This window comes from Paramormyrops kingsleyae, chromosome 3 (genome assembly GCF_048594095.1).
Source record: "Paramormyrops kingsleyae isolate MSU_618 chromosome 3, PKINGS_0.4, whole genome shotgun sequence".
Classification (NCBI taxonomy): Eukaryota; Metazoa; Chordata; class Actinopteri; order Osteoglossiformes; family Mormyridae; genus Paramormyrops; species Paramormyrops kingsleyae.
The window spans coordinates 16,312,671-16,332,069 of record NC_132799.1 but is presented as its reverse complement, the minus strand read 5'-3'; the positions used below and the strand labels follow the sequence as shown (position 1 = coordinate 16,332,069).

General features: G+C 47.7%; 2 protein-coding genes across 2 annotated transcripts; both read right to left on the bottom strand.

Moving 5' to 3' along the window:
- Positions 1–300: 300 nt before the first annotated feature.
- On the bottom strand, positions 301–1,759 carry LOC140588189 (uncharacterized). The gene is made up of 3 exons (XM_072709727.1): positions 1,587–1,759; positions 1,015–1,113; positions 301–580 (listed from the first exon to the last, which is right to left on the bottom strand). The coding sequence occupies exons 1-3, from the start codon at positions 1,630–1,632 to the stop codon at positions 495–497; spliced, it is 231 nt and encodes a 76-aa protein (XP_072565828.1). The 5' UTR covers positions 1,633–1,759; the 3' UTR covers positions 301–494.
- A 2,899-nt stretch (positions 1,760–4,658) lies between these two features.
- Positions 4,659–7,518, bottom strand: LOC111848808 (zinc-binding protein A33-like). The gene is made up of 6 exons (XM_023821094.2): positions 7,021–7,518; positions 6,593–6,688; positions 6,285–6,512; positions 5,807–5,829; positions 5,574–5,692; positions 4,659–5,483 (listed from the first exon to the last, which is right to left on the bottom strand). The coding sequence occupies exons 1-6, from the start codon at positions 7,477–7,479 to the stop codon at positions 4,930–4,932; spliced, it is 1,479 nt and encodes a 492-aa protein (XP_023676862.2). The 5' UTR covers positions 7,480–7,518; the 3' UTR covers positions 4,659–4,929.
- Positions 7,519–19,399: the final 11,881 nt, after the last annotated feature.

The following is a 19,399-nucleotide window of genomic DNA, read 5'->3' as shown; positions in this document are numbered from 1 at the left end:
TTGCCCTGCTCTTCTTCTGACAAACAACATCCTGTAATCAGCAGACAGGCATGGGTCGGGTAGGATGGAGGTTGTTTATCAATGCCAACCCAGAGTTAGGCACGTCAGACTATCCTGGCCCACGTGAATCAGTAGGTTCTGTTAGAGCGTGTCACTGGGGCACACGGTGCAGCCCGGCACGTTTGGTTTTCGACACGCAGCCCTCATTAAGGCAACACTCTGATATTCCTGCAGCTTGCTGCTGACCTGGCAGTGAGACCAGGTGGGGAATTTTTAACATTTATACAGGACACAGCTGAATGTAGTCAGGGATGTTCAAAAGGTTTTATTTCCTGCACGTATCTACATGTGTACTGGCCTGTGACCAGTCTTAAACCAACTGTAATAGGGGTTTGGGAGAGGAAGGAGAGAGAGAAAATGTGCTGGGTGAGTTGCTGTAGAGATCACAGCAAGTTGTGGAAGGGGTGCGCATTGGTGCCACCCTGTGGCCAGAATTAGGCATTACAGCGGTTTGTATGGCAGCATGTCCAGCCATCGCTCTTGCAGAAATTCAGCGTAGTGCATCCCTTTTCACCGGTGACTGCAACAGGGAGACATGGTTAGCTAGCTGGTGGATGAGCCTAGACACTCAAGTAGACAAATTAAAAGCATCCCAAAGGTCTATATCACAGGACCAGTCATTCCTGTAGTGTACTACAGTACCAGTTTCTGATGGGGCACCAACTAGCCACATAGCGGTGATGCTAACATAGGGCACCACATTAGCTAGGACCAGTACTGGGATATCAGGTTTGTATACAATCCCCATCCCATTAAAATAACTTGTTCACTGTAATTAATCAAACCTCCTAGTCCTGTGATCAGCTGTTCATCATCACATAAATGACAAAGCATTCTGTAACTTAGTCTGTCATCTTCAGGGCTTCTCCATAAACAACCACGGCTGTGTCTTTAAACTTCACATGCGTGGTTGATGTGACTCTCACCATGGAGCCGGTGTCAGGAGGGACTCACCTCGCGTGTAACAGGCCTGGGGGACTTTGCTGGAGCATGAGAGGAGCTGATTCCTCAGCATCAGGAAGTCCTCGCCAATGCACTTGATCTTGAACTGGGCTGTGGCACAGAAATGTTCATCGTGTCTTACTTCCTGCCATCCCACAACCACACACAAACATCCACAAACATCCACAAACACCCACAACCACACACAAACATCCGCACCCAAATTGCTGTTTAAGCTCTGTACAGATTCACACAGTCACAATGTATATCAGAGTTTCGGACACGTATAAATTGTGAATGCTGTTCCCATACAACATAAAACCTACAGCAGGGGCGTGGCTACGTACAGGTGGGAGGGGGTCGCCGGACCACCCAGTAGAGACACAGCAAATTTAACCAGTCATTAGTAATTAAACAGAATCGTTAAATTACTGCATTAGTAACTTTGCATTGCCACCCCCACCAGTCCATAACTTTTACTGTTGCTAATACCCACTTAATATTCCACATGCCCTCCCAAAGGTGGCATCACAGTAACTACAGCCAGCCCCAGGAGGTCCCATGGTTGCCCTTTGGACAGATACCTGCACACAGGGGCAGCAGGAGCAGCAGGAGAAGTCCGACTCTCATGGCAGCGTCCTCAGGAGCAGCGGCTGCGTGCTGTGACTGGCGGAGGCTCTCACCAGCCGCTTTAAGTACAATCCTCAGTCCCAGACACACACAAACAGCGGCGGAGCAGGTCGATGCACCCACACGGCTAACACGCCCCTTGGGGACAGGGCGGACTATGCCATGACCACAGGAAATGGGGGTGGGGGGGGCGGGGGGTCATGGGGGTACAATGTGGACTTTATAACAGGAGCTGAGTGAAGTGAGGGAGTGTAAATCGAATTTTAAAGGGACAATTATCGCTGTCTCCGTCCGGTTGTGTTCCTGTGTGCTTGTAGCATGTATAAACACCGCATTGGTCTCTTTGCCGAGAAGGTAAACAGTTTATCAAGGTTGTGGTTAGTAAGGACTACAGAGGTTTTGGAATAGACTAGCTGTTTAAAAACATCCTATTCTGAGTTTGGTGCCAGCCTGCACCCTGTCATCCTCCTGTCCAAGTGATTAGAAGATGGGTGAATGTCTTGCAATTTAGATTGGAAAAAAAGAACAATAACAGGGTAATATTGATCTAATTGTAATGGTTTCCTGACGCTGTGAGGTCACAGGCAAACATGTGGCCTTATCTTACAGGCAGGAACTGTTTTTGCTCAATGTCTCACTCTGTTTGGCAGACACTACACCTTTGCTTGTTTTTTTTGGGGGTAGAATCTCCAAACAGACTCAAAAGTTGGATAAAGTGAGGAGTTTTTACAGACCTAAAGAAGCCTTTCTTAAAAACTGGATGAAACTGGTTTCTCCCAGTCCAAACGGCTCAAGTGTCATTGGAGGGTAAAATTGTAGCTGGCTGTTTTTCAAGGTATTCTGAAAATGCTCTAATTGCCACACACATATTGTAAGGCTGTCAGCGATTAACCGCAGTGATTAAATGTAAAAACACCTTTAAAAGTCGTAGGAGTCTGGATACATTTGTGGTGATTCACAATTTTTTGCCAGGATCATTTCTTCTACTCTGCGATCTTCTATTAGTTCTTACAAGCCTTGTGAAAGCAGCTATTGTCTAAATGCTCCAATTAAAATAGTTTAGAATATATTTTCTGTTGCTTCTTCAAGCTTAAATCCAATGCAGTGGAGAGAAGCTTCTAGTACATTTTGCCAATGATAGAATCAGAGTATTGACTTTCCCATCTGTGACCTGTGTCCCTGTTGTCCTTGTTTACAGAAGATAACACGATTCCTGAGGATTTTACGCATCTGGTCACAGGAGGAACATTTGAATTAGTACAGCATTGCATGACTGTTTCGGGCAAGTCATGGTTTTCTAGTTAGAAAAATAAGAGTGGTAATAAGAGCAGGGAGGGGCATCCCCCCCCAGGTCACTTAATCGCCCTGGTTGGCAAATCATGTCTGAGCTGCTATGTCTCTTTTAGGTGGTGACAGAAACACATTGTGGACTAGTTTATTACCCAACACCGTCATAAATTTCCTCATTCTCGCTTGTGCCCCAACAAGGCCCTTTGATCAAAGACCAGATTGTACTCCTTACCCTGTTCCTGTCCTCGTAAATATCAACCGGGGCGGGGGGGGGGACAGTGTTTATTGACCCTGACTCAGCATGATACACTTTTCCAGCCAGCTGAGTCAGCAGGTTGCCCTGGAGCATGGGCATGAGGTGTAATAATCCCAAAGGGCACAACTCATGTCTTGTCTTTACCACAACCTCAGTACCCAGAAACACAATACATCTTGGCGCATACAGGGTTAAACATGGCCCCGCCTCCGCATAAAACGTTGCTGTATGATTGGCTGATTAATCACAGCTGTGTGCACTCTTCAGCCTCCTAAATTACAGTCTTGGAGCCAGTCCCGTTTAAACATGTAGGACCACAATAATGAAGGAGGTGCCCCATGGAATTAATTCTTTCATGGGGGGGGGAGGGGGATGAATAAAGGAAGGCCTGCTTTCTGTGCCATTTTAAGAAGAGGTGCTGAAGTGGTGCTCTTTCTGTTTTGCGGTAATGATTCCTTTGGCCAGTTGGGTGTTTGGGCACCGGGGATGGTAATCAGTCCAGACACCAGAGTATCAGTATGTGAAAGTTGTGAGTTATAAATCGTAACATGAAGTTTCATCTGAGCTCCTGCCAGCCAAGGGCCTCCTTGTGTGAAAGCGACTGTTGGGGAATCTGTGTTTTATGTGGAACCAGAGGGTAAAAATGGTATGCTCTGCTGAAATAGCTCTGAGTCTCTCCAGTGCAGTTCTAAGAGATGGGGTCACACTATGCTTGGCCAGTTGTGTCTGTGTCTCAGGCTGCTTGTATCTGCGGGTCGGGGGGGAGGACACATTCCCCCAGTGAACAGTGCTGGCTGTTTCTGGGTAGCAGACCAGGTGATTCGGAGGTTCCTCTGAGGTCACTGTCACACAGATGTGGATTGGCAGCCAGCCTTCAACCCCTTGCTGTATGATGTTACACCACTCAAACATCAAACGTGATCCCCACCAGTCAGTCTGGTACAGCTTCTATGTTGGACTGGAGGCCATATCTCCATCAGAAGCGTTACAGAGCTCTGTTGCTTTCAGCTCTACATCTGTGATCCTCAGTGCTGTGGCTTCAAACTGAACAATTTTGTTATTTCTTTTCTAAATAAAACAATATTTGGTGTTTCTGAAGTTTTTGAATGTTTCTTTTTTGGGAGGATGGTGGTTTCCAGACTCTGGAACTTATGGTATTTTTCTGCTTGATTTGAAATGACAAGGGATACATATGTTCGGAAGTAATTACTAACTCTGCTCTTTCTGAAGATCTGTTTCTGGGTGCAGTTCCTGCTTACAGATTTATTAAGCTTGTAAAAACTCAATCTCATAACCCCCCTAAATTCCTCAGCTAATTAATCTTTGTGTAAACAGCCGCTATAGCTCTGCCTCATCACAAACACCTTGGGTACGTTACCGGCTTGACAGGTTTTGCATATGAGCAAATATTTCTCAGGAAAAGGTCAAATCTAACATTTTCACTTTCACATTTAATTAAGAATGAATTGCTACACTGACATCTTGCACTAAGCACCAGCTGGCTCAGGGTGCATTTGTGAGATTTTATTGCACATAGAAGAGTAACAGACCAACCATTACGTTAAACTCATGGTATGCAGACTAATAGTAACATATTCTACTCCATGTATACAGCTTAAGATTTCTATATTACTATATACTCCATATATATTATTTAAATGCATTTCAGCATAGACCTATGGGTTTAAACTAGAGTGGCAGTGCTTGGCCCTTTGGGTTGATGCCTCTGAGCCATTGAGATGTGAAGGCCTCTATTGGTGCAGTATGGATACCTTTGCTGGGCAGATCTTCAGGGCCTGTGTGTTGCGTCCGTTCTCGCTGACGCACGGCGAGACGAACGGGAAGATCCTGTCATGGAAGCGATCCCTAAACGTGTAGATGTGGGACATGTCACTGGCGTTGAAGAAGGACACCTCGCCCTTGTCGTAGTCCAGCAGGACACGGACCCTCTGGGGCTTCTGCTGCAGGGCCAGGGGTGTCCAGGGTTGGGTGCAGGCGCTGTACTGGCCGCCATCCCGAAGGGCCACCGCCCAGAAGCCATGGGCCGGGTTCACTTGGAGTATGCCCTTCCGCTGGACGGACTCCCAGAGCACCCCTAGGTCCCACTTGGGCTTGTCGCCCACCTCCACCTCCCAGCAGTGGCGTCCAGCCACGAAGCCCCCGGCACCCAGCACGCACACGCACAGGTCGCACCGTTCCGGGTTGTCGGGTAGCTGCGGCTGCGCCCCGGCATACCACACTGCCGTCAGGTCCGGCAAGAAGGCCAGCCAGGGGGTCGCCGTGTTGGGGTCCAAGGTGATTGGGCCTGGGGAGAAGAAGGGGGCGGGGCATCAGACAAAGAGCTGCGAGGCACTGCACAGTCTTTACAGGACACTGCCGGAGGTGACATCCTCACTGTACTGCACGGTTTCCAGCATCTTCTCCCAGACTCTGAAGCGCAGTGAGCCCAGGTGCTTGGCCATGTCGATCAGCACTCCGGACGCCATCTGTGGGTTCTGACGAGTGCAGAGAGCCCTGCAGGGGGCAGAGGGCAGTGGGAATGCTCAACAGTGCACAGAATAATAATAATGAATAAGTTTAATAATAATACATAGGGAACAGGTCGACCAATGGGGAAGCACAGCCTACCTTCTGCTGTTAGTGTTGCAATCCTGCAAAACAGAAATAAAACATCTACTGTCAATTTTTTCAAGTACTTATCTATCCGTCTATCCTTTTTCTGTACCGGCTTGTGATATGCAGGGTTGTGGGGGGGAAGCTACAGGTGTAAGGCAGGGAATCACCCAGGATGCAGTGCCAACCCGTCACAGGACACCAGTCACATGCACATGCACCCCTACAGACAGTTTGGCTCCAATTCACCCCAGCATGCTTTTGGACTGTGGGGGGAAACGGAAGGTAACCCCATGACAACATCGGGAGAACATGCAAGCTCCACATGGAGCCAGGGAAGGGACTCGAACCCCAGGCAACAGTACTAACCCCTCCACCAGCATGCTGCCCCATGTAGTTAGGAAACTTCTTCAACATCTACAGTTATTGAGTTTCTCCAGTGAGACATCTGACCTCCTGAGGCCTCTAGTTCAAAACCACGTGTCGGGACCACCTGCACGGTGAGGTCGTGGGCCTCCGCCTCGCGCTCGGCCAATGCGATGCTGTTGCAGAGCAAAGCGATCTGAGCCGTCAGGTCCTCAACCTTCTCCTTCATGGCTCTGCCCTTGCGCTCCGTTTCATCCTTAAGGGCTGCAATCCTGCATCGCTCTTCCGTCAACAGGAAGTTGCGGAGTGCTTCAAACTCCGCCTTTATCTGAAGCTCCGTCTGGCTGGACTGAGTCTGCCATTTTGAAATGGGGGAGGCAGGTGTTAGACTCCTTATCTTCGGGGGACAGGTGGCCGTCCCCGTGAAGCCCTTACCTTAATGTGCTTCAGGGCCTTCTCGCAGTCCTGCTTGACCTTTTGGAAAGACTCCAGCTTCTCCCTCAGTGGTTTTAGACTCGCCTTGGCTTCCTCCTGGGTATAGAACATGAAAAGATCATGGATCCAGAGTTGCCATCAGAACTCCCCCCCATAAATTTTCCACTCTCGATCCAGGGAAGAACATTAACAATGAGAAACTGACACTCGATGTGGGTACATATTTCCCGGATAAATTAAAAGAATCATGCATAAACTGCATAAACTGGTTCAGCAGGTTAACATTCCTTGGTTAAACAGATTCCAGTCCATCGTATTTTTTATGCATTCAAGTCGTACGTGGCTGTTAGTTGATAAGAAGTAACTAGTACCAGTTAATTTAAAAAGCGACTATCGGATGCCTCTTCTGAGCGGAGTGTGACACCGACCTTCAGATCCTGAATGGCCTCATCCAGGGGACAGAGCTGGTGGCCAAGGTGCTTTCTGGAGGTCTGACACACAGTGCAGAGGGCTTCCCGGTCCACTTTGCAGAAGAGCAGCAGCCTCTCCCCATGTACGCTACAGCAGGCCCTGGCGTCTCTCTCCGCTGCCCCGCTCGCGGTCCGCCCCGTCCTGGCAGGCCCAGCCTCCCCCTGCGATACCGACGCCTGGTCCTCCTGCTGCTTCTTCAGATAGGCCTCCGCGATGTTCCTCAGTACCAGGTTGGCAGGAGGCGTGAAACCCAGAGGATAGGCCTTCCGGCAGTTCGGGCACTCGGGCCGGCTGCTGGTCCTCCAGCTGTTCGCCAGGCAGTCTCTGCAGAAGCTGTGGCTGCAGGGGAGCACCACCGGCTGCTGGAAGGTGTCGAAGCACACAGGACAGGACAGGTCTTCCTCCAGGAAGGACATGTCTGCAGATCTGCTGCCTGCTGGTTGCTCCACTTGTAGCTGTAGTGTAACTCAGGAATGCTGCTACTCCTGTTTTACTCTGCCACCAAACATTCAACTCTTGAGCTGGTGCCTGATAGGTCAATATTTTTATTATTATTTTTCAGTGTCAGACATGAAAATACTTAATGTTTTCCCCAAAATAATTGTAATGAAATGATTTGAAGTGAATTAGAATATACTGCTTATATTTTTTACTGAACCTTAGCTATATTTAGCAGTACCCGATGTGGAAAGTTCAAGCCCAGAAAGTAAAAATCCAGACCAAGATTTTGTTCCAACCAACCACTCTGTGACTGTGACTCTTTAGAGTTCAACTGGTTGGTTGAAGAAAAAAAAGGTCTAGATTCTTACTTTCTGGACCTGAACTGTACTACAGTCGTTTCTTTGGCTTTCCATGACCTAACTAGTGTCCTCCTCTCCTTGGCTCACAGGTCCCTGAAGAAGGGGTTGGATCTGATCTGCCTTGTCGCCCACCTCAACACTGCAGTACTTCTTACCTGAAGAATAACACCCCCCCAAGTCCCGGCATACTCACAAGCTCTCAGAGTATGTGACATGGTTGGGCTCAGACAGGGACAATCGGCTGTCTGTCATGTCCAGCAGACTGGCAGGGATCAGATGTTTGGGGTTTGCATTCTGGGTCAAAGGGCATGTTGGGCCAAAAGTAGAGTAAAGTCAAGCTGGTAAGGGGGTTGGAAGCGATTTTATTTGTTTGCTGCTGTGTTACATTTGTTTTTTTTCTGATAATCCAACCAAAGGGAAAAGTTGACGTGTCTTGCACAATATGACCTAGAAATGATTTTGGTGTTCCACCTTCTAACAGACAGGCAGCTCCAGCCTTTCCGTTGCATTTCCTTCCAGATTACAAAGGCTGTTGGTGGTTTACTAAAATATTCAACCAGGTAGTTGGACTTGATTTTGACAAAAGGTTCTTGATATTCCTAACTCAGGAACTGCTTGTATAGTTTGGAATGAATACAGGCTCATTTGTGTTCTATCTTTAGACTTTCTGGCTGAGTGGAGAAACCATAAAATATGAAAAATAACTATAGATGGGAGATAAGGGCTGGTATCCCATCCAGGGTCTCCCAGAGCTGTATGCTGTTTGGCCCTGGTCCCCCAAGACCTTATCCTGGGTGAGCAACGGCAGGGTGGATGGATGGACAATGAAAGGATGGTGAGGTAAGGTGGAGGCTTCCCTTTTCAACAGGGTACCACTTGGTTCCTGTTTGGCAGAGCTGGTGAGACCAGCACGCTGCTGTTTTCCAGAGCTCAGCCCCAATGCACCCTGGAGGTCTGTCTGTATTCATATCACATTACCTTCAGCTTTCAGTAAGACAAACATGCGACGGACTGGGCTTAGTGCGTCCGTGACTTATCTGTCGGTTTATAGTCTGAGAGTGCCTAGTCAGGATGAAAGATTTGCCTATATTTTTTCATTTGATTTGCCACTGCTTATTATTGGCAGTATTAAGACTAAGGCATAGTTTTAACCTAACTGGACAATCTCCAGCATCCTCTGTCAGCCATTTGCCTCCAGAAAAGCCAGATGTTGGGTGCCTGAAGCCTGCGCTGGACCATATGTGCCGTGCTCAGCAGAAACAGGAAACGGATCATAGTCACGCATGACTGAGCTGGAAGGAAAAGGTTTCATGCTTGTAGGAGAGTGTGGTTAATATACTCGTCACCATACGTGGACAGTTCAGGTCCAGAAAGTAAAAATCTGAAAGATTTTTGTCTCAACCAACCAGTGACTGACTCTTTATACTCAACTGCTTGGTTGAAACAAAATCTTGGTCTGGATTTTTACTTTCTGGACCTGAACTGTCCACCTCTGCCCATCACTGATGGCCTTGCACTTCTGCGATGGCAATGGGTGCATTGACGGCCCTTTCCTGGGATGACATCATCCCTGAACTCCATCTCCACACCAGGTATCACCTTCTCTAGCATAATCATTTCCTCTGAGATTTGCTCAGCCTCTTCTTCCACCCTCCAGGAAGCCTGCCTTCCCTCCTTCCTTCTATAGACCCTCCACATTCCACCCATCATCTGGCTGACCGTGCGGCCACATTGAGAAGCAGAGTGGGAAGACCACAAGGTTCATGCCAGTTGTTGTCAGCCATTGTAAACCAAACCCAGCTCATGCAGGAACTGGTGAGTGTATGTAGATTCGGGACAGAGCAATGTGCTCCGACAGGAGAGACAGGACAGGCTAAGGAAGACATGAATGGCTTTGTTAGGACCTATTCAGCATCTGACTATGCTTATAGAATCTTACAGAAACTTTACCTTGCTATTCTGGGCACATGGTTTCAGTTAAGTACGATGGCTCAGAGGCATCACACCTCACACGCTGTTGTGCGTTAAATTCCACTCATGGGAGTTTTACTTACACAAAAATGTTCTGAGGGCAGAAGGAAAAATGATTGGTTCAGACAATTAACCAATCAGACTGTAGAGGAGGTGAGTCCAAGCAAATAGAGGAGGCAGGACATTTTTTGTGTAAGTAAAACTCCCATGAGCAGGAATCTGCCCCTCCCCACTCTCAATGCCTGAGGTCTTATCCACTGAACTGAGTAGAACTGTGACTGTGACAAACAAACCTTTAGTTTATTTCCTTATATTAGGAAAGTAGCTTTAAAAAAGTACACTTGAAGTTAACAAGTACAAAGATCTTCCCGCCTCTTCGCTCTGAGAACATCCTGGGCTTAGTTCTCTCAACGTGTCAGGAAAGCCTGTTCAAGCCGGACCATGACTGTAACAATCCATGGGACTAAAGCCCAGCTCAGGTACGGTCTGGGGGAATCCTGGGCCCCTCTTCTGCAAGGTGCAATTCATTGTTTGGTCTCCAACAGCAGGAACTCTGCTGCTCTGTCATACTGCCTTCCTTATTGCAGAGGGTACATATATTTTTGTATTTTTCTGCAGATATTTTAATTCTATGAATGATAGTGAGGGCTGTTTTTTTCAATGATTTCATAACTTTCTGTGAGACCGTTACATATTTTTTATATTCTGTGTAATGTTATATATTATGTATAATATGGTAATTTTGACATTCTTCTTGGCATAATTCTTATTAAAGGGGACTGGGAAGTTCCAGAGCGCCCAGTAGGTGGCGATAAAGTGCTGCGTTAGCAGCCTGAACCTCTCTGGCGGTTGTAACAGTTTAAATTCTCATTTGGTCGTTTTTTTCAGGGTGTCAGGGCGTGATGCCTTCCATGTGTTTGGCACTGGATTGTGGGAAAAACCAGGAGAAGAAGGGGCTGTGAATGATTCCCATATCTGCTCTGGGTGTGCCTATCCACCAATGGGAATTTGATAAATTAGCTTAAACTTTTTATGTCAAATCTGCCAGACAGAGACTTTTTAGTCCAGGTGATCTTATGACACAAGATACAATGGAATTGGTGCCGGGTCTGAGGGACCCGGGATGGAGGTGTATAAGTCACCAGAGGAGGGAAAATCTTACCGTATATTAATTGGGCCAAATGTTGACATTAGTCTCTGCTTCAGCCTGGCTGTCTGATTGGCTGAGTGGCAGGCACGAGGTTCCGCCCCATCGGATTAAGGTGACCGATTGGGCCAAGGGAAGCGTCAGAACCTTAAAATCATCCTGTCGTTGGACATGTTCCCCTTCAGGCTCCTGGAGAATGAGCCGCCTTGCCACAAGGCCGGCCAGCTATTTCATTATACTTTGAGTAGGAAGTTTTATTTGCTCAGCACAAACAGTGAGGAGTTACAATAAAAACGACGTGAGTGACACTTAATGAATAAGCTGCATTGCCAGAAATACCTCCCGATTAAATCCAAACTGAATTGAACACTGAATCTCTGTACTGAACACAGCACAACATGCCCTGAGGGACTGTCAGCACTTTGTGCCTCGGTACTGAACACAGCCTGAACACACCGGGACAAGTTGTGTAACCCCTGAGCTCATACTGAACACCAGTGTCCAGCTACAGGTTCCTTTGGGGCCGCCCAGTGTATTGAAATCACACGTCTCCCCCGTCTCTGCTCTGATTCCGGCCGACACGGCGCCTCACGCTGCACAATCCGCAGAAGCACCAATTAAGTGGCTGCATGTCTCACATGGGGCCCACAAAACCGTGCCAGACTGAAATGCGCTGGACATTTCACTTTGCTTACAAAGCCCCATTTTACATCCTCCCTCCTCTTCCTCAGGTTTGTTTCTCAGGTAAACGGCAGGCTACCCTGTCATTCTGTCATTGATGAGGCAGTGAGCCTCGGGCTAGAGAGGCAGACAAGCTGGGCAAATATGGCACGTGTTTAAGCACACCATGTCCTTCCTGTTTTTTTTTAAGGCCCTGCCAGTGGATTCCTTGCCGCTTCTAAATTAGCCCTCATGTTCCCTAAAAGCGAATCGGTCACAGAGACAGGGGTACACACTGTTTGGCTGTTTACCGTGATAATGAACGCCAGAGCGCAGTCCGGCATATACAGTAGCGATGACAGAGCTACCGTCGCTGGCTTCTGGTTGCCCAGCAATAAGGAAATCCTGGAGAGTCAGAAATGGGTGTGTGTGTGGGGGGAGGGGGGGTGTCTTACTTTCCACACTGCCTGGAGAGGATGATAATGGGGAGGAGACGCTGAGCTTTCAGGAGACGGCGGTGTTCAGCCGGCTAATGAGAGCCAACCTCTTCAGCCGGCTCAGACTCTCCTTACTTACCTTCCATCCCCTTATTCCCCAGCAGCTGAACTTCCCATCAGTACTGTCCTTCCGAACATACCGATCTGCCGCCCGCTCTCCTCATCCTCTGCGTGGGAGTGTACAGGACTGCTCACCAGGACTCCCCCATCTCATTTACACCCAGAGATCTCTAACGGGGGGGGGCACATCAATCTGACGTCTGGAATCTGTAGGAGCGGGCGGGTACTTGAGTCGTATAATCATCACTCTGTAAGCTGACGGCTGATTGCTTTTGATTATATTAGCTCTTAGGCAGCTCTGTTATTATAAAGCATCGTTCAAAGTGTTACCGTTTGATTTTCTTGTACTTCTTATGCTTGATTTTGTACTTCAGTAGTGCGCGCTTGTTTTGACAGGCGAGATCAAGGGACCAGATTGAGGTAAACAGGAGTGCGCAACTCCAGGGGATGGAGGGAAATCCTTTAGATTTCAGTGATTCGGTGTCATGGGCCGTATGAGCGGAGTGTAATTCCCTTTGGCATCTACAGTTGTAGCTACATCTCCCTATCAACCGTCGCCATCCGTATCGCCTCTGCTATCAGGTGCCCTCATTATTCTCTGCTATCACTGATGTTCCGTCACCTCCTCTGCCACGCCTTGTAACTCCTTGGACTCCCGGTGACTCCAGGAGTGAATAGTTTCCTCGGCATAACAAGCCCGCAGATTCGGCTGCGATGAGTAGATGGGAGTGATTTATGGCTCCCGTCTTATTGGGGAGTCACCGGCGGCTTAAGATTGATTAAAGTTCCACTCCAACCCAGGTGTGGCCACTCTCACAGGCCACACTCTGATCGATTGCTTTGCCAGAACATCTTGCCCATGAAACCTCATCATGGGGTATTTTAGTCGATGCTGACGCATCCACAGGAGTCATTTAAAATTCAATAAAGCGAGTCGGGGCTTGAATTCGCCTCTAACTGTGCTGTTGTGGGTAAATTGGATGGTCTGTCTCCGACATACAGTATAGGAGCTCTGAGTGATCGTGACTCGAGCTTGGATGAGAATGTTTTCCCTTGCTGTGTTTTGGTTATGGAGGAACATGCTTCATGGGTATCATGGCTATTATGTAAGATGAGGCATTAAATATGAGACAGCTGTGCTTTTTAACCTGTGCTTGTGAGGGGAGGGGGCGTAGTAGGCGAGAGAGGGTCAGCCTCAGAAGCTGAGTCACGGAGCGTGTTTTCACCTGAGGAGAGAGGAGCAGGCAGAGAGATCTGCCTACAAAAGCTCACGTCACCCTCCAGGAAAACACAAGAAAGGAAGGGAAAAAATGGGGAGATGGATGAGACAGGCACCTATTCTCCTTCCAGCTCCTTCCTGGCCTCTTGCTGCTACTTCGCCCCAGCTGGAGCACTCAGAGGTTGGCATAGTCTCCACGGAGAAAGCAGACAAAAGCTGCATTTGATTAAAGCACGTGTGGGGTGCTAACTGAGCATTAGCGTAACACTGGGTTCCCTGGCTCAGCTGTCCTGTAACCCTTGCACCTACAACGCTGGCAAATGCAATTTAGTTTCCTGATAACACTTCTAACGGTCCAAATAAGAGTAAACATGGCAAAGTCTCTTGACTTCATGCCCAGTGTCACGGAGCTGCTCTTCTGCTCTTTCTGGGAATGCTGTTTATCACGTCTGCTCAACATGAGGTTTCAGAACATGCGCTGGATGGGATCATCATGAGCTGTGGATCCCCAGACCTGCGTAGCTGGCTGTTTGATTGGTTCCCGTTGGGTTAAACCAGGTGGCCACTGATGATGCACTGAACTTCCACCTGCCGTGAGCCTCGTTCCCTTCTGTAAACATAATTTCCCTGCTTCCTCTCCTCCATCCATTCCCAAGTAGCCCTATTACTACTGCTGTTGCACCATCCAGCATCATTTCCTGGCATCATATCTATCCTCAGCATGACCACAGGAGAAGTGCTTATGAAAAATGGATGGGTAGCGATTAACTACAAGCTGTAACTCCTTGGTAATTATATTATTTGCCAATTAAACTACTCTTTTGTGCCTAGAAAGGTATATATTGAAGGTCCTGGATCCCCCTCCATGTGACACCAGTCCATATCACTGCCACTGGGGCCACATATGCAGTGTGTTGGTTTAACACTGTTTATCAATCCAGCACTCAGAGAACCCCTGACAGTCCACATTTTTGCTCCCTCTCAGCTCCCAATACACCTGAACCAAATAATCAAGAACATCTAATACCTGGTACACATGTGTTGGAAGCTGGTCGGGAACAAAAAATGTGGATTGTTTGGGGGTTCCTGAGGATTGGGTTGAGAAACACTGGTTTAAGGACCCTAAGCAATGAACCGGGGGGGTGTTTATGCCAAATGCTTGTGACGTTTCATAGTAGTCAAATACCAAGTTGTTTGATCTGTTGATGCCCACTGGGTTAAAACTGACAAACATGGACGCCATTTTGGTTTATCTGCTGAACTTGATATCATTCAGATTCGCATGACAGTCTCCAGTAACAGATGCATCATACATGTATATCACGTAAATCAACACTCAGGCTGCAGGGAAACAAGCTACTTCTACTTGAGTCACAAGGCCTGGAGCGTCAAATTGTCCTAACAAGTCGCGCCTCAGAAACTTGCGTGTTAATAAAAGCAACCGTTCGCAGGCTGTGTGGAAGACGACTGCTCCTGTTCCTGCCAGGCGGAATATGCCTTTTGGGATGAGTGAGCCAGGTTAGTGGGGGACACAAAGGAGAACATTTTAATATCTGACAAGCTGAACGACGTACCCAGATTTTATGAAGACGCGTTATGAATAATTCATTTTGAAATATGAAGCGGCGCCTCAGTCAAAGGCAGTAATTTCCCCCCCGTGTGAGAGTCGGTCGCTTTGACTGTTGATAAAATAGAGCTGGAAGGATGGCTTGGCACATTATCCTAACCAGGCCCCAACTTTAGCTCCGCCCACCAATCTGAAACGTAAATTAAACATCCTTTGTAAGGCAAACACTTTAAACCAGATCTTTCCTCATATTTAATTCTCTGCCTTAGTTCTCTAGTGTGTCACAAAAGGTTCAACACTCCAATACCTCTGGATTGATTTCCATTCTATGAACTGGGGCTGTGAATTTGATACCATGAATTCAATGAATGGAGTGACCTTTGAGAGAACATGGCTCCTACTCAGAGTCCGAACTGACAAACCAACGTCTGGCACTGATTTAAATAGCTTGATTTTCACATATTTTTTGTGTGTGTCCCTGATTGGAGTGGCTGTGCGCATTTATTAAGGTATGCGTGCACTTAAGCAGGCGAGAGCTGTCCTCCCTCTGAGGTCTGGCTTCTAATCGCTTTTGCATCCCCTCCCTGGCAAGCATTTCAATTAAATGCTCCACCTTAACGAAGACCTCCAAGAGTCTGCTTGCGGGGTATTTAAGAGGAGGCGTTCAAGGGTTTTCATGCATGGGAAAATTACATCCGTGGCAATAAATGAATGCGGCAGCACTCTGTTGTTATCAGGCAGAGACACAGTGCCGCAGACACACATCCGTAGAGCCCCCATCTACTGGCTCCCCATTCGCCATTCAAAATGTCACATTATGTTATTGCTGTGTCATAATCCTGCATAGTGTCAAAACTATATTGATATTTATTTCTGATAATATTTCAGGACAATATCCCAGTTACTTTGGAGGGGGGGTTTATTGGTATTTCTAGATGTGTCCCTGACTATATTGTCCCTAAGGCAGTGTGCTTAGCTAAGGGAAGAGGCCATTAAAATACCTCCCCCCCCCCCCATTCATATGAGATGGAGTTTCTGTAGTTGTGAGGTTATATTTGCCTTTTGGTGGTGGTTCTTGTTTGTATAATGTCCCCTGCTCTGATTGGCTGCCCTATCCACGTGACTGGGTCCAATCCTAGTGTGATGGTTGGGTCATTGGGGACCAGTATCCCTCCCATCTGACACATTACTTCCACGGCCTTGTGGGTTCGACAAGGTCAAGCCAGTGCGGCCCACCTAGAGTATGACATTGCACTTGTGCTTTCGGTTATCAACCCCCTTCCCCTTCACCCCGCCCGCCACTCTCTCCTGGCCAGTATAGACCCCATTCATTTGGAATCACTCTGGGTCTCTCTGTCTGGCCACATGTCCAGCAGGTCCCTGGAGAAGAAAAGTAGCGGATTAGCATATAGATTAAGGAGGCCTGCTTCTGCTCTGCCATGCACTTGTAGGGTTCTCAGTTCAGAGAAGCAGTTATTTATTGTGATCCAGGCTGCCTCTCAGCAACTCCTTGTTAGCTTGTGTTAACAGCCCCCCTCCCCATCTAAGGCTACAGTTATTAGAAGTTATCACTGCCCCCACCCCACCGAGACTGAAGGTTTGCCTCCCACATGATTCTGAAGGCGGGGCTTGTAGGTGGCCAATAGGGTCCCAAGCTCATGCAGATTGTTGTCGGGGGAAGGGGGGCAGGAATCACCCAACAGGAGAGGCAGGGATGAACGATGGAAACGTTCAGCTTCTGTGGAGCAACATAAACCCCAGGAATTAACTGGCTGTTAAATTACATGGTGCTGAGCTTAGTGAAATGAAATGAAGCGTTGCATGTCATGGAGAAGATGGGAGGAAAATGAAAGTTTGGTCTCAGTTTATCGTCTCCGAAGCTCAGAAGCTAAATTGAGCCACAATTGCATGATTTCACACAAATTCCTCCACCCGTTAAAAAAAATAAAATTAAATAAGAGACACTCATCAAATGATCAAGGCAAAGGCAGGGAGAAGAAGATTCTAGCAAAGCTCCAACAGGAGTCACACATCGGAGGGTGCTGAAGATGGCGAGATATGAACCGTGGAGATGATTTCCGTGTTATGTGTGAGGGCCAGATTACATAGGACCGAAAAGAATGAAAAAATAACAGGAATGACCAAGAAGACTGGATACCAGGGGATAACACACACGTGGAGCTGACCACGGACAGTGACTCATTATGGGAGTCAAATCGGAATGGTTAGTGGCAGGACCAATGCCAGAGGACGTGTGCTGATTGGGATTAGCCTCACCCCCCATGTTCTGAGCCACAGTAGACCTCAGGCCCGGCACACTGCCTCCCACACCTCCCCTGCACCTCCCCGGAGACCCTTCCTCAGCACGACACGAATGTTCTCCAGCGACTTTAACAAACGCCAGCGCGGGAAGCTTACAGTTTACCGCTCGGATTCCCGTTTATTCTAATCTCGCTTTAAAATGTGTCAGGATTAAGTTGGCTCTGCCCTCATTAGCCCCAGAAAATGGCAAAATGGATCTGGGGTGCAGAACGCATGGTCTGCTCGTTAGAAACTGCATCCAGACGTGCCTCATTCACAGGAGAGGGAGCATATATTCACTCCCCTCTGATCCTGTCTGTAGCTAGCCTCTGATTACCCACGATCCCCAGCTGGGTGGCGGCAAACTGCACACGCTCATTCAGAACCGAAGGCCCTGCCCTTTGAGGCTGGTGGTGAAGCAGGGAGGTAAATGTTTTCCCTGCCCCACGGTGAGGGTCTGATTACCTGCCAGGTTAGTTTGTAGATGAGTCACTTTCCCAGTCAGTGTGCCCTTTTCCCTAATGGCGCTGTGGGCACGGCAACGTGGGGTGTTGGGTCACCCATGAGGATCACGCCGACAAGATGCGTCGCTGCATCGATCAATCACTGGCATCTCTGTGTCCAGACTAATTTAAATCAAGAACAACAAAAGAACATTTTTCTCCTCGCCTGAAGATGTGCCCTGGACCACCTGAAGACAGCGGAAAGGATTATTTAATCATTTTCAAGTATCTGCATGATTTATCTTTGGTAACATAGAATGAATCACATTTTAATAACCACTTTATTATACGCTGGTCGTTTCTTACAGGGTTGCCACTGAACTTCCTGGAATAGGCTGTGGGTTTCTTGCAATGCTACAATGGATAAAGAGTTATGGATGGATGGATGGTGGATGGATGGATGGATGGATGGACAAACATCATGACTGATACAGCTGTTTAATTTGCTTTTGCCTGCTGAAAGTTGAAGCCCTGATTATGGGATGTCATATAGTGTAGATGTGTCTCATGGGATGGAGGGAAGACCACTCACATGTGGAGTATGGAGAACAGCACTCCCCAGCACTTCAGGATAAATTAGTCATCACAGGCATGTCAGAAGTTGCCTTGAAGCTGTGCTCCTTTTAACCCCCCCCCCACCACCAGTTTACAGTAACCTCAGTGGTAGAATAACTTGATGGCTTTTCAGGTCTGTTAACCTGGCAAGTGAGAACTTCGAAAGCCAAGTGCAGTGTGATTACCTCCCATGCTCCTGGTCAGCAGTACAGCAAATGAACACACAGCTTTGACCTGGGGGGGGGGGGGGGGGGGGAGGGAGGGTCCTTGTAGCAAAGGATCCTGGGTAATAAAATCAAACCACCTGAAGCTTTAATAAGAAAAAGCCAAATACACTCACCAGAAAAACATGGAAACCAGTCTAATAGAAATGCAATAAGTCACATATGTGAGGGCTGCCAAAATCCCTCCTTTTTAAGCTCTAACCGTACGAGAGACGCTGTGTCATTTAGATTCAGCTCATACTGAATTTAAGAATAAAACCTAAATCAGGAAAACAACGATATCTGTAATGCAATGGTTCAATCTGGATACGCTGCCTGAAAAAAATACCAATTTTTATCTTTTAAGGGTATAATTACTTGTCACTGCCACTGTACTCTCAAGGGTCTGCCAACTGTAGCATAGCTGTAGGTAAAAGCACCTTTTAGTCTAATTTAAGGTATAGAAATGGACTCTGAGGAACGTTTTTGTACCAGTAGGGGTACATTAATGTTGTTTGTTCCTTGGGGAACAAAACTGTACCTGGACTGGATCCTTATTTCTGAGATGCAGAATTGTTATTTTCTGTATTTGTGATGTTTCATTAGGCCTCTCTCTGTGAAAGGCACCTTGAGTGTGTAGAGGGGGCTAAGATCTCTGGTTAAATCTTGAGCAGAAATGGTATCAGAGCAGATGCCAAACTGACTCCCCGTGAAGCTCACCCTGTGATCATGGTGCCCCCCACCCCCCCAGGTGTGATGGAGGACCTACTGTTGTGTTCTGCCTGGGGCTCCTGGCCATGGAAGTCCAGAACATCTAACCTGAACCTTCTTCACTTTTCACGGGCTACTGAGT